Raw genomic sequence first — 22,634 nt, forward strand, 5'->3', positions numbered from 1 at the left:
GCCTGGTCCCGAGGCGGATTGATAGCAGGTAGGCAAAGGACCCCAACATTCGATGTGAAAGTAACCCAGTGTCCGGGACCAAAGACCCTGGCTGCTGGAGGGGCAGGACACGAGGTTAGAACCAAGTTGGGTCAACTGCAGTTTGTTGTTCTCCTGTCTCAATGGGAGTTAAGTCGTTGGGAGCCTGGCCTGGAGTCTTCCAGAAAGAAACAAGAATAGAGTTAGTAGTTTCAGGAGGTGGAAGTACAAATTTCCCGTTAGTAGTTCCTGACACATTGTTGAGGGTTTTGTTGTTTGTTATTGTTGGTGTTTAATTCAACCCAAAGGTATTCATTCATTTTATTCACTTTCCATTTTGGCTTTTGTTAAAAAACTAATTCTCCAGGCATTTATTCACATTATAAATTACATATGTGTGTGTATACGTTTTTAAAAGGATGTGATGTGGGTGTCTTTTTCCTGCCTTTAACATGTCAAATTGCTGGCAGAAATATTTGCTTACTCTGCTGTGTGTAGTCGGAAGTTTTAATTCAGTAGTTGCCTTTCCCAGCTAGCTATGTGTTGGCTTCTTCTCCTACCTCATTTTTTTTTAACCTAAGGTGGGGGAGGGTAAAGCCACCATACAACCAGCCTTAAAAGCAAGCGAACAGATTCTTCTTTACAAAGCGCTGAAGCATTGAATAAATGGTTCATGACATTATCATAGCTAAATCTTAATTTTTCAAGTTAGAGAACGTCGGTGCTTGCATTTAGAGTCTGCTGTTTATTTGCTACTTCACCTAGAAAGTCTAGGATGGAGACTCTTAGATCCCCATCACACATTTGGCTGTGCAGGAGAGAGGGTTTGGAACAAGAATGAAATTGGAATTTTTTTGTGACTTTTCTAAAACTAGCAAAATTTGATATATGTAATCTCTCTCTTCATGCTAATTTCTTTTGAAGTGTAAAATGACAAACTTTATGGCTGTATATTCATGCTCTGTGCCGCGAAAAGCATTGCTATTATGCTGGCAATAAATACGGTATATGATACACCTAAAAAGAAGACACTATGTCTTTGAGCATCACAACTTACTTCTCAGTGAATACTGTCCTTCTTAGTACCGGAGAATCTCCTAGGAAAAACTAGCAATGAGAGACTATGGGAATATTTGAATTGGGAAATCTTAACGGCCAGTTGGCTAACTGAATGAATTCTTTATAAATAAATAGATGACATGGTAAAGAGAGGTTAATATAATATCTCTGGCATGATCGATTCTTGAAACAGTTAACCAAATTTTGCCCCCTTATAAATGTACATACAGGAGGCTGAAAGTTATTTGGTAGTTTGTAATTTGCGGCCGGTGTCTCTGAAATTGTGTGCTCCCACCACCACCAGGTCGACAGAGATAGCTGTTGTGTGCTCCTATGTCGAATCTACCCGTGTTTCTGCCACCCTTTTGGGTATGGTGGGTGATGTTTTTGTGCCCCTATCTAAAACCTGTTCCTCCTCTTGTCCCCCGCAGCTCATCTCCTTTGGTCTCTCAAGGACATCCTGCCTGCATTTGCCCACTTCTTACCATACATCATTCTTCTCCTCCCAATTCAACATTGTCCATCAGCATTGAGTATACATGCTTAGTGGTTCTTTGTTACCTCCTCCTTTGTCTTGGACCTGTTTCAGTCAGGTTTGGGCCCCTGTGATTTCACTAAAACAGCTCTGGTTAATGTCATCAATGACTTCCAAGGTGCAAACTCTAGTGCTTAGTTCTCAGGCTCCTTTTCATCACATCAGCAGCATTTGACAACTGCTTACTCCATCCTTCTTGACACACTGTCATCACTTAGCCTATGCAAGTCCCCTCACTCAATTCTCCAGCCTCCTCACTGGCTTCTCTTTCTTACTCTTTCTAGAGATTCTTCTCTTCTTAGACATTAGAGTGTCCCAGATTTCAGGTCTTAGACTTCTCCTCGATCATCACTTGCTCTCTCGGTGGCTTAAAGAAACGTCACCAGTGATGTCCGGATTTCCTGGTGAATTCTGGACTGTTAGTCCCTCCTCAGGTTCTCCACTTGGGTATCTGTTAGTTCTTTTCTTTCCTCTAATACTACTTGTTCCTCCTTCATTCGTCCCTGTCGCGATAAATGGCAGCTCCATTTTTCTTTCCTGTTACCTAGGCCGAAACCTTGGGCTCACTTTACATCCATACCCTCAGCCAGGTGTGCTGCCGTTTCCTGCAGTAGACATCCCACATCCCACACTCCCTTCTCTGAGTGTTGGCATTTGGCCTTCCCTCCACTGGAGCACTCCCTCCACATATGCTTGTGGTTTACATCCTTGCGTCCTGGAGGTCTTTGTTCGAACATCGTCCTGTGACAGAAGCCTTCCCTAATGACTGTACACAGAACAAGCCTTCCCCCACTACCTCTGTCCCCCTTACCCCACCCTCCCTAATTTACTTCATCGTCATTATCCCCTTTTGACATCCAGACACACACAATATGTGTATTACGTACATGTGTCTTCACTGACGTCCGTTTTCCTCTCAGAACATAAACCACACCGTGGGGACTATTTTGTTCACTATTTTGTTTATCTCCAGAGCCTAAGATCATGCTTCATACATAGTAGGCACTCAATAACTATCTCTGCAGAATTTCTGTTTTCTATAGAAAAATGTTACTTCTACTTGCTATGTATAACCAGTGCTTCAGATGAAGTAAGAAAATCTTAAACATTATGTACATATACTTGAGCATTGAAAAAGAAAAAGTAAACAATTCTAACATAAAAAGAAACATTTCAGCTGAAAAATATGTACCTTCCACTTTTAAAGAACGCTCCACTAATAAATTCCAAGAATTGTTTCCAAATGCATAACTTTTTAATTGAATTTTTAAATTATTTGATTAAGATTAGTATGTAATTTTTCTGTGTAGATTAGATAACATAACCGGTATTTTTCAATTTTTCATTTCTTAGTATCATTTTGTTGTAAAAAGAGATGAAATTAGGAAAGGAATGTTCATTTTAAATGTTTTGCTTATGGAGGATTTTATTTTCATTCTGTTTAATTACTTAAATATTCTTAGAGAACGATATGTGTCTAATTCAGCAAGTTAAACAGAAGCATTTGGGTGTAGAAGGCTGTGTAGCTTACCTCTTTTATTGACCAGTAACTTCTTTTCTTATGTGTAATTTGTTTTTAGTATTCCTCTATGAGACGTGTGTTTAATTTATATCCTCCTCTCTTGTGTAATCAGATTCTTACTGTTGTCTTGTATAATCAAATGTGTAATCAAATTCTTACTCTTTTCTATTTTATTGCTATCTTTCCCCTTTCTTTTCCCGTCTGTGTCAGAACGTTTGAGGGGGCCCGAGATAGCTTTGCTCCGTAAGCGCCTGCAGCAGCTGAGGCTTAAGAAGGCTGAGCAGCAGAGGCAGCGAGAGCTGGCTGCGCGTGCCCGACCCCAGCCTCCCACTTCTGATCAGTCTGCTCACGAGGGCCCGGCCCAGGACCCTCTTGCTTCAGGTTATTAATGTCAAGTGTCCTTGAGCAGCTGGTAGAGTTGGTTTTTAGCACTGCTGCCGTGTGATATGATGCTTCCTGCCCTTCAAAACGAGAGCTGATGTGCTTGCAGCTCCCCCCTCCCTTTCTTGCACAGGGTGGGGTCATCACCCCTGGCTAGAGGGACCCATTGGCAGCAGCGTTTGCCAGAGAGGAATATAAAATAACTCATTGTTTTATTTATCATATATTTGGAGAGTGGCCAATGTTGATTACTTTTATAGCCGATGAACTACTTTCTAATAATTGAAATTTCCTGTATGCTTAAATGGTTTCCATGCGTATGGCTCCTAGCTCCTCCTAGTCTCTTTTCTTTTTTCTTTTCTTTTTTTTTTTGCTTGAAAAGTTAACCAGTATTCCTATTATATAAACCTAGTAATGCTAGAGTTTAGAATTATAATATTGTTTGGCCATACTGGCATACTGACTCAGTCATCCCCTTCTGTAATTATTTGAAAATTTTCAATATTTGCTTGCTTATTCCTTCTACACATAATCGACTTTCTTATATGTAGGGAAGCAAACGTACTCCATGGTCTGATGTTCCAATTCTTATTCTGTAAAACTCTGATAACTGTAATTATCAGTGCCACCCTCTTTTTCATTGAGTATTTTAATGGCCCGTTTCTTTTATGACCAGAAAGCTCATGATGCTCAATAAGCATTTGTTGAGAGAATTAATGAAAAATATAGCATAAAAATTTGTCAACTTAATTTTTTCCAGATGGATAGTAAGTTCTGTCTATCCTATATTATAGGTACTATGTTAGGTGCTATAAATCTCTATTTGGGAACTAGAGTGTGTCTGCGTTCTGAAACTAAGAAGATTATAATACTTTAATATACTTTGTTTTGCTGCCCTAACGAGTGATGAGTTTGGGCGTTAGTTACTTTAAGAACTCTGATTTAATTACTTGGAATTAATTTGTATATTGGTAGAACTGGACAACCTCTACTTTAGAAATAAATATCTGTTCCACTAAGTGTTATGATAACAAAAGCACATTATATAATACTGTGGTGAAATACAAAAGATTTAAAAAAACTATAATATAGGTGTGATGTTTGGGACAAATTCTGGACCTGATTTTTAATTCAGTGTTATATTAATAGAGGTCAAGCAACAATGTCTCTGGTTTTTTTTTTTAAATAGTATATCGTTTGGTAAGCAGTCTATTTGTGGTAATCTTTAAGAAACTGAAGTTGAGTAGACACCTTGACAGTTTGGAAGTTGAGAAACATGTTCTCTCTTCTTTGTTATGAAGCAACTTACTTGGGCCCCTCCGGCTGCCCACATAAACCAGCATTAGAGGCCCTTAGTGCTATCACTCCGTGTATGTTGCTGCCTTCACTTCATCTATAGCATATGCTTTTGACGTAGCATTCATATGGGTCCCTAAGAAGTCTACTCTGCAACAGGCCCTGGGCTCATTTGACAGTGCTACTTTTGTCTGTCCTCGCATGTCGCAGGAGCACTATTTGTTAACTTAAAGCTTTAAGAACCATTAAATAATATCTTGTCAATTTGTTACAAAGAACAACTAGTAAAATCTATATATTTTGCCCGTTTAGTAAATTCTGGATATGAGGAAAAAGGAGTTGGCTTAATACAAAATTCTTTATTTCTGAACACACAAATTATAGAAATAATGAATATGAATTAAATTTATGAAATTCAACAGGGAGATAGGTTTTATTTGAATAACAATTATTAAAATATTTCCCTATACTTAGTGATTAAATACAGTTTTGTTTATGTGTATGATGGACGTTAATTAATCCATCTCTCATGCTAGGTTACTGCTAAAATTATCTTTCAGTATTGAAAGCACCAAAATTAACATTCTAGATTTTAACTTATTAACAATAGAAGAATGTGCAATTCTCATGTAAAAAAATATTTTCTCATTATACCTTGACATCTTTATAGCATCAGTAAGTGATAACTGTTAGTAACTGATATTTCTATTGTCTTCTCATCTGTTCAGGTTTTTTAGCTATCAGATATTCAAAGAAGGCATTAATGTGACTTGGAAACAAAGCAATTTTAACAAATACAGAATTTCTGAATTATTACATTGTCTAGTAAACATTTTATTCTCTTTCTAAAATATAGGACTCGTGAGGATCTTTTGTGAAAGGCTCTGTAAGATGAATCTACAATACCTAATTTCTATAGGAGAATGGGATCAAATCATTTTGTAGAAATAATCTATATTTTAATGGGATGGGACCTGATGCGACTTAATGATAATCCCAGATAGAATATATCTATTTAATTGCCAATATTTCTGGGCAATTGGAAACTAAATAAAACATCATTTCAAATCATTACATGGTATCATATCTTCAGTTTCAAGTGAGCTAGATAAGATAAATGTTAAAAAGATTTCAACAGTGGTTTCAACTGTGAACTCTTATCAGAGTCTCCCGTGGAAGTCCTAACATAAAATAGACAAAAGTGACTCTGTTGTGATGTAAACATAAAAGGAGAAAAGCGATAAGGCATGACCACCTGCTTGGCTCCTCTTTCCACCCCCAGTGCACCTCTGCTTCCTGAAGTACAGTTTGAAAACTGCTCTAAAACAATTTTGACACCTATACATGATAATGCTTCATACGTAATTTCCAAATTTTTCATTTTCCAAAGTCACAGTATATTACTTTAAAATATTTTTACTTTATTTAGTTTTAAAAACATCAATTTTTTTCTAGGCTTCTAGGAAATACTCTGTAAGTCATTTCTAGCCTTTAAGTGATTTTTTTTTTTTTTTTTAATCATAAAGACATGGATTTGCCACCATCAGATCACTGCCTGGGCGTTAGGCTAGCTGAAGTCTTGTCTCTGGCCCTATGACTAGATGACCTTGGGCAGGTCATTTGGCTGCTTTATGCCTCAGTTTCCCAGTTATTGATACATTTAGGTGGTGTGGTCGGCCTAATTTATAGAGATGGCATAAGGATAGGGTAGATACTATGTAATACTGTGTAAAAAAGTTGTTATACTCCTAAGTAGAGCAGTATACATAATAACGTACTAGCCGCATTATAGTTCCTTTCACTTACTACCTTAAAACGTGCTCCTATCAGAGCCGTGTAAGGCTGATAGCATTCGGAGCTTTGAGTGAGCTGTATGTATGTTTCTCGAATGGATGCCGCGAACAGCTGTGGCAGAGGTATTCAGCATGTGGCTGATTTTAAACCCAGCTCTTTTTTTCCATTTCAGGTCCCCTGAAGTCATGGGCTGCTGGCTCCTGCTCAGAGTGACAGCACCCTGTGGAGTCTGCCGGCCCTGGCCCGACCACCACAGAGCCCCACTGGAGCAGGGAGCCAGCCTAGAGAGGGTCAGGTAGGAACTGTTTTTTCACTTTATGGCACGGTTTTACCAATTGGAAAAAGTAATTTTTATACCCCAAAAGGGTATAGAACATTGGTAATTATTTTTGAAAAAGGGCTTTTCAAAACTGAGCCATATTGGAAAAAATCAGCACTTACCCAGTCCTGTGCGAGCGAGCAGGCCCTAGACACGACACCAATTCCCCAGTGTCCTTGGTGACAGTCGTGTAGCGCTTCTCCAGTGGGTGTGCTTGACCCACGTTTTCAGTGTGTATAATATAAGCCCTTAGTAAGACCCAGTCCCATCTGATGCTGACCTAGTTCTGCAAGCACACCTTCGCTGCCTGGCTGACCGTCGGGAGCCAAGCAGTAATAATTCTTGTGGGACTTTAAAGGTGGGAACATGCTCCCTATTTTTCAAAACGTCTTCCTCTCATTATTTTTCATTCGATACCATGTTTCTGAAAAGCAGGCAAGTGAGAATATCATTAATTGACTCTTTCCTATGTGCTACATACGTAGTTTACATGAATTATCTCATTAGATCTTCATAAGGACAGTGTGTAGTTGATATCACGAGTGTACCCATTTTATAGATGGAGAAACTGAGACTTAGAGAAGTTAAATGACTTGCCCAGGGTGACAGTATCACTGAGGAGAAAAGCCAGATATGAACCCGGGGAGACTGGCTGAAGAGTCTTGTTATTTACCTGTTAAAGTATAATTCATTATTTTCTTTCTACAGTTGAGAAAATGCTGATGTCAAAGGGCTAAAGAACTTGCTTGAGACCAAAACATACAGTAATTGGCATTAGACACCTTGAGCTAGTACTGAATGAGCTTTTGCTTAAAGTTTATCTCGACCGTAAAAATAATATAATTTTATACACTTCCAATAAACTGACAAACCAAATTTATTGTACTTTGTAATAAATTATCTTTGAGGACCATATGGTCTGATTTTTATTTTTTCATGGTGCTTCCTAGAAGGTATTTTATGGAGAGATAGAGTAGAGTATGCAAACTGAAGCAATCAGCACTAATAATTGTATCTTTTATATATATTACCTATTCTCATGATTATTGAGTTAATATTTGGAAATATTTCTGTAAGTTAGAAGTTATCAGTGTGGTATTTATGAATATCTGTGGTATAAAAACATGTCACTTCAAAGGTTTGTATGGCAGGAAAAGAAGCATTCTAAAGACAGTTTCATGGCACCCAAGATTAGAAATAGAATGGAAGCACTGATCAAGGAGGGTTTCTTATTAAAGATTGGTTTTCAAGATGAGAGGAGCAATAAATAATTCCCTAGATATACAGACTGTAGGACCAAAAAGGAAATCATTTTAGTTTAACACTATCTTTCTGTCTTAGCATCAACTTCATTCATATTTTAAATCCTTTAAAAGTTTGAAAATACCAAGTTTGTGGAGATGACAGCATAGATTCTTTATCTGGGTTTTTTTTTTTTTTTTTTTTTTTTTTTTTAGAGACTTCCTTCCTAAATTTTATTTTAAAAATTAAGATGCATTTTATTTCATAAGATTTGCACATTCTTTAAATGTATGGAAAAATTAAATATTTGAAAAAAGATGGCTTGGAGAGTTGGTGTGGCTCTTCATTATTAAATGAGAACATACTCAAATGTATAATAAATCCAAAGGGATGAAAAATATTTCAAAAGAGACTTTCTAGGGGGATTTTCCAGTATTTCACTGTGACTCCCATTTTTGTTTTTCTTTATTTTAAAGAATATAATTTTGTTTTTTCTCTAAAGACCAACTGATCTGTTCTTCAGAAACAACGTGGGTAGGAATGTTGTATCTAATTCTGAGATGGATAAATGAGAAGTCTTATAACGATAAGTAAAGCATAAATAGTTAAGGAACTGACTGAAATACAGCCATTCCTACTTTCTTTTCTGTATGGTACAGATTTGTCGAATTTAAAGTTTTGATGAAGAGGTGATAAGTAAGGAAAAGTAAAGCTGTTTTTCAAATGATGATCATACTTTATCAAAATCTAGTAATACAAAAATCTATGAACAAACCAGTTATATCAGAAAGTAGACAATTTAAAATTGTGGTCCCAAATACAGGTGGTCCCAGTGGCAGGATTCAGCCAAGTGATACAAAAGTGCTGAGAATCCAGGATATATTGGAAAACTGTTAGCTGTTGACTTAAGGATACTCTTAACTCAAAATATCTACCTTTGGGGGAGTAAAATGCCATTATGAATGGAAACTGGTGATCAGTCAAAAATGCTAGGTTTTCGTTTTATTAACAACACTTACTAAGAGCTAGAGCTCAGGATATTAGAAGCTAGAAATGATGCTTACGTTTAGCAGAGGACTATGCGTATAATCCACATTTTCCCTTTTTCTGTAGTCCCAGTGGGACACTGGGACCCAGCCAAGCCAGGGATAGTGGCCCCGTCCTCTGCTCTCCCCCGGTGCCTTGCTTAGGTTGGGTGGTCCCTAGGATGACCAAGAGGAAGGAGAAGCTTAGGTCGAAAAATGTTGTGACTTGTTCTGTGTTACAGAACCAGGGATAGAATTTTTAAAATGACTAACTCCAGGCCAGTGCTCTTTCAATTTCAGCATGCTGCCTTCCCTTTATACCAGTGTTTGGCGAGCAACAGAGCCCATTTATAAAAACAAATCCTAATATAGAAACTCAGTGTATCAAAAGGATAAAAATAAAATGTTCTATTTGAAGCCAAGGTGGGAAGCATGATGCCCAGACCATTAAGCCTTCTCCTTGCCTCTCTTTTTCCCACCAAGTCACCTACAGAAACCAAAGACTTCACAGAGTACAGATTTAATATGCACAACATATCAGAGAATTTGAGAGTTATCTATGTTTCTGTAATGGTAATGACTTCACTGAACATTTCTTTTAGAAACCGTTTTCTTTCACATCTTCATTTGAGCTCCTTTTTTAGCTCAAGGTGCAACAAACACCATCTAGCAAAGTGTAGTGAGCATTTCATTTCCCGCTCTGAATCCTCACGTTCAGAGGGCAAGCTACCTGACGGAGATGGGGAGGGTTTGGAGCGGGACAAGGAGCCTTCTGCCCCATTTCTGTGTTCTCTACCTGCACCTTGTGCCTGTGCTAAATGACTTTGACAAAAGGTATATGCATGCACGTAGAGGGATGTTCTCGCCACCCGGTCTTGAAGTTGCTGAATGCTTGCCTGGAATAACCAATCAGCACACGGCCCTGCTTACTCACTGTTTGGGAAACACACCAAGTACTTACTTTCTCCCCACCCTGTACAAATATTTGGTCCCTAAGCTTAGAGACGATCATGACATTGCTGTGCAGTTTTCTGCTGCTTACTTTTAAGTTGAAATCTCATTTTTGTTTCAGATTCTCCTTCTTCTGTGGTTAACAAACAGCTCGGATCCATGTCCCTTGACGAGCAACAGGGTGCGTGCAGCAGGAGATGTGCTATGGCCTTCCAGCCGTAGTTCTATTGCAGTCATAAACCATGCCCTCTCTTCTTCATAGCGTTCCATTTGGTCCTGGTCTGATAGGCAGCGTTTGGTGGGCTGAGTGGCCCTGGGTGGTGGTGTGCACAAAGGGCCTTGGCCTATGCAAATTAGTTTCTGTGTAAGCTACTTTCTACCTTGGATCCTTTATGCCAACTTTGAATTCTCTTCTTAAAACAATACTGTAATGGATATAAATTATATCCGTTTTTTAAATTCTAGGTATCATAAAATTGTGTAGAACTGTGGATGTGAGGTTAACATATTATCTCGTGGATAATATTAAAAAGGTTGTTTGAACGTAGTAATACTCTTATTACTACATTGCTATAGTAACGATACTTGGTTTTATGTCTCACTTTTCTGGAGGTTAAGCTCCTGCTAGCTTTAACTATAAGGAATACAATTATGAAGCTCTAGAGCCACCAGTCGGAGGGGAAAATAGCTTCCACCCTCCACTTGGTCTTGTTGAAGTAGGAGAGGCATAGGATCAACCTCGAAACCTTGAGCACAGCCTGATGAGATCAATTTTACAAATATTTTACAAAAAATTTAAAAAGCTAGCTCTGCACTAAAGCCATAAGCTTTATTTAGTTGGCTGAAAGTTTACATATGTAGGATGACAGGTACTTGTCAGCAGTATTGGAGAGATTTAACATTGCTGAAGCACCTGTTTTGGTGGGAAGTAGATCTGATTTTAACTATCTTCTTGGGGAAATAGTCAGAAGTTAATTTTAAAACAAATTAGAAAACTCCTTCTGTACTTCTGATCTTAAATTATTGTTTATAGACCTGAGATGACATGCATTCCTATAGGTTTTTCTGATCTCCAGAATGAATGAATGAATTGGTAAATGAATTTGAGAACTAAGAAATTAAGCATGTTTTATCTTTATACATTCATTGTAGTGGTATTAGCAGTGAAGAATAATTAAAGTAAAACCCAGTTGTAGTAGCATTATATTGTAATATACTACTCTTTAAAATTGCTCTCTAATCAAATAATCTTTTTGTTGTAAGGATATAGGAATATAAATAGTGTCTTACTACCAAAGAGTTTGTAGCCAGATTCATAGTCTGTAAAATCACTTAGAATAATTTCCATGGAATTATATTGAATATTGTATTCAATTTAAGTTTGTATTTAATTTATATATGGTATGAGATATCATGGAAAGAGACAATAAAGGATAACTCCCAGATTTTTGGCATGAATGCCTGGGTGAATGATGATGCCATTTACTAGGGTGGATTAGTTTGGAGGCAGAAATCGGGAGATTTTGGGGGTTTTGGCCATGTAAAGTATGAGGTCTGACAATTCATTTCGCGAACTTGCCATCGTGTGCTTACATTGGCAGCACTGTACAAACGACTCGGTAAGGTTTCATAACCCTGGTATATCAGTGTCTCTCAGCTGTGTTCGTGTCAACATGTGGTGGTGTCTTGCTGAATGGCGTTCATTATTGCGTGTTTTTGTGTTGCGAGAATGTCTGAACTTGAATCAGAGCAATGAACAAACACTAAATTTCTTGTTAAACTTGGCTAGAGTGGAAGTGAAATCAGGGACATGTTAGTCCAAGCTTATGGGGATAATGCCATGAAGAAAACAGCAGTGTACAAATGGATTAAACGTTTTTCTGAGGGGAGAGAACGCATCACTGATGAAGAGAGGTCAGGGTGACCATTAACGAGAACTGATGAAAACATTGCAAAAATTCATCGAATTGTGCATCAAAATTGTCAGCTGACTGTGAGAAGCATAGCAGACCAAGTAAACATCGATAGAGAAACAGTTAAGAAAATCTTAACTGAAAATCTTGGCATGAGAAAGGTGTGTACAAAAATGGTCCCGAAGGAGCTCACCAATGAACAAAAGCAAAGGAGAGTCGAAGTTTGCCAAGACCTTTTGGAGAGGCAAGATGATGTTTTGGGCTGTGTTGTCACTGGTGATGAAACATGGGTGCACCAATATGACCCTGAAACAAAGTGTCAAAGTGCACAATGGAAGTCAGCCAATTCTCCATGACCGAAACAGTTCTGTCAGTCCAAATCAAGAGTCAAAATGATGTTGCTAACATTTTTTGATGCTAGAGGGATTTTTCATTATAAATTTGTATCAACTGGACCAACAGTTAGTCAAGTTTACTATTTGGAAGCGCTGAAAAGACTGTGAAAAAGATGAAAACAACCTGAACTTTTTACCAACAATTCATGGCTCTTGCATCACGACAATGCACCAGCTCACACGGCACTCTCTGTGAGGGAGTTTTGAGCCAGTAAACAAATAACTGTATTGGAACACCCTCCCTACTCACCTGATCTGGCCCCCAATGACTTCTTTCTTTGCCCAAAGATAAAGGAAATATTCAAAGGAAGACATTTTGATGACATTCAGGACATCAAGGGTAATATGCCGACAGCTCTGATGGCCATTCCAGAAAAAGAGTCCCAAAATTGTTGTGAAGGGTGGACTAGGCGCTGGCATCAGTGCATAGCTTCCCAAGGGGAGTACTTCGAAGGTGACCGTAGTGATATTCAGCAATGAGGCATGTTGCTCTTTTTCTAGGATGAGTTCGCGAACTTAATTATCTGACCTCATATATCTGTAAATACTGTATTTTAAATTCTAGAGAAAAAATAAGTTAGTGAAATCAGACTTCATTCTAGATTTTTTATATTCCTTAGAACTAATCATCACTTAGGTGCTTAGAATAAAGTAACTCATCCATTTTCTCCCAACTACTAAGTCTAGATTCTTCCCATTAGTTATACACAGGATTTCCCCCCGCTAGGTGAAAGTGGAGTGTTCCTGTGAAACCATTCATAGGCCGAAATGGTGTAAAGCATATAGTAAAAGCTGAAAGTACAAAATAAATAGAGCTAAGGCTCTGACGCTCACAGGCATGGTTGAGAGCCTGATGCCGAATGTGGTTCCCGGGAAGGAGCGTGGTGGGGCTGGTGGGGCTGCTCGCTGCTCAGCTGTGCGCTGCCTCCCTAACAGCTGCTGCAAAACAAGCGCTGGATGCTGTGTTTGCTTTTTTCATAAAGGCAAAAATCCTCCTCGATTTTTTTTTTTTGCTTTGCGAAAACTGGTACTAATGTAGGTCTTTTGTAAAAGTGAAGTAGTATAACTTGGGCTTTCGAAAAGCAGGGGAGACCTGTATTTGATCTTTTGGAAGTTAAACCCTATTTAATTTTTATTGCATATGCTCATTTGTTCCATGCTCCTGCTAGCCAAATTAATATCTATATCTCCAGTTAAATTGTATTCTAACTCTGAATTGTCTGTGATAAAAATAACTGGTATTTATTGAGTTTTTAGTACTTGAGTGGACTTGTATTAAGAATTTTACGTGCATTATTGCATTTGCTCTAATTTAATGAGGTAAATACTAATATTATCCTCATTTTACTGATGAAGAAACCAAGACTCCAAGAAACATGTAAAGATAAGTGAAATAAATGGTGGAGCAATGTCTGTATGTTTCATTAATTCTGCAGAATTTAAATGCCTGTCTACTGTGTGGCAAGTGCTGGACTCGGCACTAGGGATGCACGAATAAAGCTAGTACTCCCTGTGCTTGGACAGAATTGATTGACCATAACTATTAATAGTAATTAACCATAATAATAACAACAGACACTTATATCACATTTTCTTTGTGCCAAACATTACTTTGAGCTATTTTTACATGTTAATTTACTTAATCCAACCGCATCTTATATACTAGGGACTATTATTATCCCCCTTTTCCATATAAGGAAACTGAGGCAGAGAGGTTAAGAAACTTGTCTAAGTGTTAGAAACATGACTCAAACCTATGCGGCTTGGCTCCGGCGTCTTTGGTCATAACCACTGTGCTTTGCCTCATCTAACAGTAAAGACAGATGATGAACAAATAAGTGCAAGTGTGATCAGTTATAAAAGAGGAAATAACAGGGCTCAGTGGGAACGTGTAAGAGCGAGTCTTCATTTCTTCTGATGGAAGCCAAGTGAGGCATCCCTAAGGATGAGACATTTGAGCTGAGATCTGAAAGGTGATGGCTAAGTCAGGTGAGCGGGGTATAAACAGCAGGAGCAGAGGCCTGAGGTAATCATTTGATTGAGTGGAAGAATCCAGTGTGTCTGGAGCACCCTGTGATGTCGAGAGAGGGGTAGGGCCCAGACTGAGAAGGAGCCTTTGCACATTTTAAGGTTTCGGGTTTTAAGGACAGTAGGAAGCTAACAAAAGGTGAAATAGCACAGCCTGGTCTGGTTCTGTGTAGAGCTTGGAGAATTGACTAGAGACTAACTTTATCACTGATGTGTCTACATTTTTTCAGAGGATTTCACCATGTATTTTGTTTTGTTTTAGATTTTTTTGGTGTGTAAACATTTGGCATAATGGAATGAGAATTGTATAATAGAGAATTCCTTAGGTAAAGAATATATGATTTCTATATGACAGGTTGTCTAAGCTATTATAGGTAGTTGGTGAATACATGATTGTACAATTATAACAGTGACCCAGCAGCAGAGAAAATGTTGGGCATAGTGGTTCTAAACAAATTATTGTGGCTATGTCCTAGTTAATTATCTGTATTTTTGAATACTTTGTTTAAATTTACAGGTAGGTAGGGTAGTTCTCCAGGGGTATCCTAGCTAAAAGTCCAAACAGCCATGTCAATGTTTAGATGATATACAAACCTGGTTACCAAGACATATTTTTGTACTACTTATAGCACAATTGTTTGTATGTCTTTGAGCATGTTTTTTAGAACCACAAATGAATATAATTTCATTGTAGAAATGCACAGCTTAAATAGTTTGAAAATATATGCAAAACAAAGTTAATTTGTGGTTCTTATGTGAACCATTGGAAGATACCTAATTAAATAAAGTTAAAAGAAGTTGCTTTCAATTTATACTCCAGCCCATATTGAAATTTTCTTCTGAACCAAAACACCAATCTGTAAAAAAGGGCTTTTATACCATTGTGGAAGAGATCTTTTAAATTTGGTTTCCAGAATCTTATATTATAGACTATTTACTTCTCACCCCCAAATTGAAGTCTTATATAGTATAATACAGTATGTTGTCCTGATTTTTATGTGGTCATTGCTGTGCTTCTGAAGCATGTGTTTGAAATAGGCAGAAGTTTGCCGTGATAGCACTGGACGCTACTAACATCATCAGTTGTTTTTAATAACTCTAATTGCTAAGCAGTGCAGAGCAGCCATCTGAAAACTTGGAGTGTCCGACAAGGTCAAGGGCACTTTTTTCCCCACTACACTGCCCTTGTGCTGAGTGCACTGACATGTAATTAATTTTATTTTCCTATGATGTTTTAGAAGAAGAACTAGTTTGATTTCTGAAGTGCCCCAGAAAAGATACAGCACAGTTTTCTACTGCTCTGAGGCCCAAGTGACAGTTTTGGCAACCAGAACTTTTATCAGTTATTTAATGTTGCTGATAGGAATTACATATCACTTCTCAGAAATAACGACTAATAATTGATATTTCTTATTTAAAAGTTACTTATTTAAGCAATCTTACTTTCTACTTTGTATTCAAGTAATTTCCAAGACAGTAAGTAGGAAATTCATATGGAAGGAAACCTAGGTGACTAGAGGAAAAAAACCAGCCCAGTAGGTTCATCATCTGTAACGTGGAGATGATACATGTGCTACAAAGATTTAAAAAGGAATACATAACGTATGTATTCTGGCACATAGTGCTCAGTAAATTTACTTCCTATTATGATGGTGCTTTCTGTATACAGGTACTTGTGTGTAGGTGAAGTTCTAAACCTTGAGGCTCTTAAATATCTCTACTTGTAAACAAAATATTTAAATAATCTATATCGTGCATTATGTAAGTAAGGCTTTCAATAGCACAGCTTTTAGAATGTGTTTGCCGATCCAACCTCTAACAAATAGGGCAACTTAGGGAAAATTAAAATGGTTACAAATATTTTTTCAAATAAAGTAAAAATAAAACAAATTTAATGTTTTAATACTTTAGATATTTCTTAGACATTTGTAGCTTAAGTATTATTTTTGTCAGAAAAGAATTGTGAATTCCCCAATAAGCTAGGGATCTATATTTCTGAGGAAATCCAACCTGAAAGACTGTAAACAATCAAGCAAAAGAGTAACAATCCAGGAAGAGAATAGAACAAGGTGAGGGAGTGAATTCTAAAGCTTGGATACATCCTCCCATTCAGAAACCAGGTTCTGGTTGTGGGGTGCTTGGCCAGAGGTCTGGTTTATGGCAGTCTCCAGGCCGGTAACTGGCTGGGGGTCTGACATCTCTGTAGCTCGCAGAAGAGTGCGTTCTACTTCTGTAATGATGGGTCAATTTTACACAAGGCTGGAGAGTTACTGAACAACGTAGAGGAACAAATTCTGTCAACTATAGTCATTTTATAAATTAGATACTATGTTTTACATGATTTACAATATGTAGATTATGTTCATGAGAGATTAAGTAGTAACTTTGTGGTAGATAACCATAAGGAAGAAGATTTTAATTAACATTGACCATCTCAGGAAGCTTGTTGCTTTTGGGAGGTGGGGGTCCTGTATAAATTTAAATGATGTTTTCTACATCATTCTGACCTCTTGACAGCTCTTTCTTTCTTTTTCTTTTGTTTTACTGTATTCCTGTAATCACAGCATGCAGGTATTGATAACTGTGTCTAATTTTCTTCAAAACAAAAGGTTTGATACAGCGTTTAAATTTCACCAGGCTTCTCATAACTGACACTTCTGTAACCAAAGTGGAGCTAAGACATTCAGTCCTGCAGCCTCTCACTTCTGCTTTTGCTTTCTATTCCTTCTTGACTTGAAACTGGAAATAAATAGCAAAGCACTTTATCCAGTGTCATGAGAGGTACTGAAAGATCTAACCCTGCGTCCTAATCATTTAGTCTTTCAGCTGTCTCTCCTCCTCCCCAATTCCAAATGACTGATACTTTGGCTGTTCAGCAACATAACTAAAGAATAAAGGAAAACTCCGTGTGAACATGATGAAGGGCAGTGTTCAAAGATGGTCAGGATAGGACAGATGTTTTAAAAGTTCCATTCCTGATCATTGTGTGTAATTCAAAGGTCTGTTAATGTAATTATTTTATCAGCATGCCATTTGGCAAAATACCTCCTCTAAAACACTGGTTGTAATACTAAATCTTTAAAACTTGTATTGGGTTGTTCATATGTTTCCAGCAGTTGTTTACATATAGTCATAACAAAAGTAGTACAGAAACAAAGTGATTTTACCCTCTGGGAGACCAGCTTTAGAATTCAACACAGTTTTATTTTCAAATAGTAATTAAAGTTATAGGAGAGGGTTTCTCATGAGCGAGAAATGAAGCCGTAACACTGATACTCGATGAGTTTTGTTATCAGCTTGACTTCTCATGGAGAGACTCCTTTTTCCTTCCTAGTGTCGTTCTGCGCTTGAAGTCTTGTCGCGGTAGTCGCCCGCTCACAGGATGAAAGCTAGAGCACAGGTTCTCTGAGATTGTCTTCCAGTTAGTGTGCCAGCGTCTTCCAGAGAAATGCGAAAAGATCTAAGTCCTTTATGGCAATGTAAACTGGACCTAATAGCCACATAGCCTGAGTGATTTTGGTTTTATTAAGTTGTTACTGCTTTTGTTGTTATTTTTCAACACAAAGCTTATTTTTAGCACTATCATATCAGTCCTTGACCTGGTATGAAGGAGTTATATCACAGATTTTTCCTTCTGCAGGCAACTGGCAGAAATGTTACATGCTTCATTATACAGCAGTTTGTATTCACTGTGTATTTTAATGCTCCCCCAAGATGTTATTTATCATAAAAAAAATTTTTTTTCCACTTTTATTTATTTTAAGTGTGTTTTTCCAGGACCCATCAGCTCCAAGTCAAGTAGTTGTTTCAATCTAGTTGTGAAGGGCGCAGCTCACAGTGCAGTGGCTCATGTGGGGATCGAACTGGCAACCTTGGTGTTAAGAGCACCACGCTCTAACCAACTGAGCTAACCAGCCGCCCCTAAATTTTTTAAACCCTATTTAATTTTGTACTTGAATATCTGCATACTCTTTTTTGGGGGGGGTAACTTTGAAGCGGTCTGTGTCAATTTCTGTAGGGTTTCTTGATTTTATTTGCCATTTTACAAAGATTTTATGCGTTGAAATAGACATATGTCATGGATAGCCACTTCTGTAAATTAGTGATCAAATTCCTTGCAAGATTAGTCAGGAGGAGGAGATGAAATATATCAAAACATCTGATCTTATAACAGAGTTTTAGAAAATAATAAAGCACAGTAAATTTTCTTCCCCACTCCCCCCAATGGAGTGCAGGCTGTAACCCCTCCCTGAATTATAAGTCTATAAACTTGAAAGACAGAGTTTTCTGTTGGAGCTCTCGCGTCTTCTCAGTGTTTTCTGAAGAAGCCAATGGGAGGTAGTTGTTACTTGATGCTGTAGCAACTACAGTAGAAAACCCTGAGCGTCCCCTTAAGTAAATGGACTAGTTTACAGCATATGTCGTTGCATGGTAGTAGTCTTTGATTCCCTAATGAGTAAATATTGTTCTCAAATGTGTTTGATTTCCATCTGAATCAAAGGGAGTCATGTACACAAAACTAGAATGATACAATGCTGCTTTGGAATGTAAGTGTTTCTATAACACTTGCCTTTGAACTTAAAGTGAGAACCATAACAGATGTGAGAAAGAATTATGACAAGGGCAACCTAATTTAAGTTTTATAAATGTTAGGAAATGTCATCTTTTTATTGGTTTCAGAGACTTTTTCAAATGTTTTAAACACAATTTTCAGATAACAATAATGAAAAGCTGAGCCCCAAACCAGGGACAGGTGAACCAGTTTTAAGTTTGCACTACAGCACAGAAGGAACAACTACAAGCACAATAAAACTGAACTTTACAGATGAATGGTAAGTTCATATTTTTGTAAAGATGTTTTAGCCATTTTGTAGGATTGTATTAGATATTCTTTTTAGCACTTCATCATCGTTATGTCTTGTTTTGGTGTAATGTGTTGATTCTTGAACTTTAGTATGTTTCAGAATCACTTGGAGGGCTTGTTAAAACACATGACTGGGCCCCACTCTCAGAGTTCAGTTTCGGGGAGGGGTCAGAGAATTTGCTTTTCTAAAACCTTCCCAGGCAACGCTGATATTCCTAGTCCTGGGATATTTCTTTAGATAGAAAATGCAAAAGATAAAAAGAATCACCTATAGACCATTAATACAAAAAGAACAAACCTGACATTTTGGAGCCTTTTGCCGTCTTGGTCCTATGTATAGGGATGTGTGTATATATATGTATGTATGATTTTTGTTTTGAGTTCTAAAACATAATTTTAATCATACTAAATATACTCTATTCTCCCCTACATTTATTTAACTTTATAATAAATGTTCACATACTACTACTTAGTTTTCGTAAATATCTTTTTCTAGCTGTGTAGCCCTCCATCAGGTAGATATATCACAGTTTACTTACGATTTCCCTTTAATTGGCCAGTGAATTTGTTTACCTTTTTTACATTTAAACAAATTAGGCTATAGTGAATATTGTTGTTTACAGGCTTTGCCCCCTCCTTTAACCTTTCCCCTTCAGATTATTGATTTGAGATACATTTCCAGAAATGAACGATATCCAGGTCAAAAGATATTGCCAAATTGTTTTCAAAAGTATCTTCTGTCATTACATTTCTACCAGCAGCATAGGAAAGTACACATTTTGCTATCTCCAGGCCAGTTTTCAAAATATTGATTTATTTTTACCTGGTATATTTGATTTTAAGACAATATTTATTTTTGTTTAATTGAGTAATAGTAAAGTTGAGCTTTATATTTACTTAATGTTTGTATAGGTTCTCTTTAATGACATTTCTGATTATATTGATTGCTTATTGATCTAGTTAAATCTTACACTTAAAAAAATCAAATTATGTGAGTTTCTTATATTCTTTCCCACTGTCTGATGGCCTTTTGCTTGCTATTGCCTCCACAATTTTTAATTTAAATTCATTACTATTACTATATCACAAAGATAATATAATCTTTCTTATATATAATTAATTATATATTAATGTAATTATATATATTAATATATAGTAATTATATTAATTATTTTATAACCAATATATTAATTATCCTGTATGATTAATATGTTAACATACTTAATTGCATATTAATATAATTATTATATATTGTATGTTAGTATGATATATAATGTGTATAAATGATATATAACGTAGTTATATATTGTTTATTAATATATTAATTGTATGTTCATATATGATAATATTTATGTATTCCAATTCACTGGTTTTCATTTGTGTTTGTGTATGTATTTTATAAAATCTTTGATTAAGTAGGATTTTCAATATTATTGAATACCTTCTGTGTTCCATTGACTGTTCCTAGACAGTGAGAATGCATCATTGAAAAATATAGACAAAACATCTCTGCCCTATTGGAGCCCACATTCTAGGTGGAGGAGACAGATAATAAACATGATGAATAAGTGAATTGTGTAGTATATTAGAAGGTACTAAGTGCTATGGAAGAAAATAGAGCAGGTAAGACTGATTGGGAGATGTAGGGAGCGGGTAAGCATCATTGGGAAGATGACATTTGGACAAAAACTCAAGGGTAAGAGGGAGTGAGCCATGTGTGTAGCTGAGAGAAAGCCAGTGCAAATCCCTGGGGAAGGAGCAGACCAAGTGTGTCTCAGGATCATTAAGAAAGCACACGTGTGGAGCCGGAGTGGCGAGACCAAAGGAGAGAGTGGCAGCAGATGAGGTCAGCCAAGTAAGCAGGTATTTAAAAATTAAAGGGTATCTGGTTCTGTGCATCGGCCATCGGTAGAAGCCTGGAGTCCAGTTAAAAGTTGTGGCAGTAAGCAGGGTGAAAGGCGTGGTGTCTCGGACCAGGATGGGAGCAGTGGAGGTACTGAGAAGGGACTAGAGTCTAGATGGATGTTTGAAGGTGCAGTCAGTAGAACTTCTTTATGAGCCCTAGTGTTTGACCTCGGCTTTTGAATTGATGATATCTATGGCCCTTTCTCTTAATACGTAATTTAAGTCATAGAAGATTGACATACGTATTCTTTTTGTCTTTTCTGTTGTCATGATTCTGGACAGAAGGGGCTGATGTCTTACAAAGAATCTCATCTGAGCATATTTTTAGAAAAAATGGTTAGTCCTCCTCTTCTTTCAAATGCTACTTTTCTTTCTCTAAAAACTGACCATGAATTATGTTTTCTAGTTCACCAGTTTATTTCTTTATCAAAAAAGTAATACTTTTATCTGATTATGAAAGTATTCAATATTCATTGTAGAAAAAAATGTTCAAAAAGGATGCAGTGCTTTTCTTCTCTGCCGCTATGGTGTCTTGCTGTTTTTGTTTTAGTTTCTTTGATGATAGGTGAGGCAGTAGAGCATACTAAGAGCTAGTACTCTGAACTCGATGAGCTGTTGAACCTTTCTAAATCTGTTTTCTCACCCGAAAACAGGCATATTTAATAGAACCTACTTCAAAGATGAGGGGAGGATTGAATGAGCTCATGCAGGAAAAGTAGCACTTTTCCTAGCACTTAGCACACTGACTGGCACACAGTAGGCCCTAAGGAGTTGTTAGCTACAAGTACCCGTTTGCAAATTGCCTTTCAGATCCTTCCACTGTTCCCTACAGTGGAGTTTATCTTTTTCTTACTGCCTTAATGAGAGGTATATATTTATTATAGAATTAAGTGAGGATAATACCATTTGTCTTTCATTTGTTGCAAATATTTCTCCCAGTTTGTTGTTTGTCTTTCAGTTTACTTATGGTAGTTTTGCTTTATGGTTTCAGCCGGTGAGCTCATGCTTAGAAAAGCCTTGTCCGTCCCAGGATTAGGGGAAAAGTTTATTGTTTTCCTCTTACATTTCTATGATTTTATATCAAAAATTACATGTTTAATACTACAATTTATTTCACCATAAAGTGTGATGTAGAGCTATAGCTTAATTTTCCCACATGACTGTTCCTTTGTCCTGGTGCCATTTATTGAATAATCTATTCATTTCTCTGTGATTTAAAATGCCCTATTAACACATGCTAAATATATTTACCATACTTGGTTACTTTGTCTTTTCAACTAATGGCTCTCTATTCCTGCATCAGTGCCGAAATGTTTTGATTATCATAATAACTATTATACACTGAGCATTTTATTTATGCCTGTGTCGTAGCATTCTCAATGGAAAG

General features: G+C 37.1%; 1 protein-coding gene and 1 non-coding gene across 2 annotated transcripts in view; one reads left to right on the forward strand and one right to left on the reverse strand.

Annotated features, from left to right (window-relative positions):
* DCAF6 (DDB1 and CUL4 associated factor 6) overlaps window positions 1-22,634 on the forward strand; it is a 72,387-nt gene that overhangs the window by 29,549 nt on the left and 20,204 nt on the right. The window contains 3 exon segments of the mRNA XM_033092231.1: window positions 3,345-3,515; window positions 10,264-10,323; window positions 19,193-19,310. Coding sequence (XP_032948122.1) covers window positions 3,345-3,515; window positions 10,264-10,323; window positions 19,193-19,310 — 349 coding nt within the window.
* Window positions 18,322-18,395, reverse strand: TRNAK-CUU (transfer RNA lysine (anticodon CUU)). The gene has a single exon. It is a non-coding gene; the product is annotated as a tRNA-Lys (tRNA).

Source organism: Rhinolophus ferrumequinum, chromosome 22 (genome assembly GCF_004115265.2).
Source record: "Rhinolophus ferrumequinum isolate MPI-CBG mRhiFer1 chromosome 22, mRhiFer1_v1.p, whole genome shotgun sequence".
In the NCBI taxonomy this organism is placed as follows: domain Eukaryota; kingdom Metazoa; phylum Chordata; class Mammalia; order Chiroptera; family Rhinolophidae; genus Rhinolophus; species Rhinolophus ferrumequinum.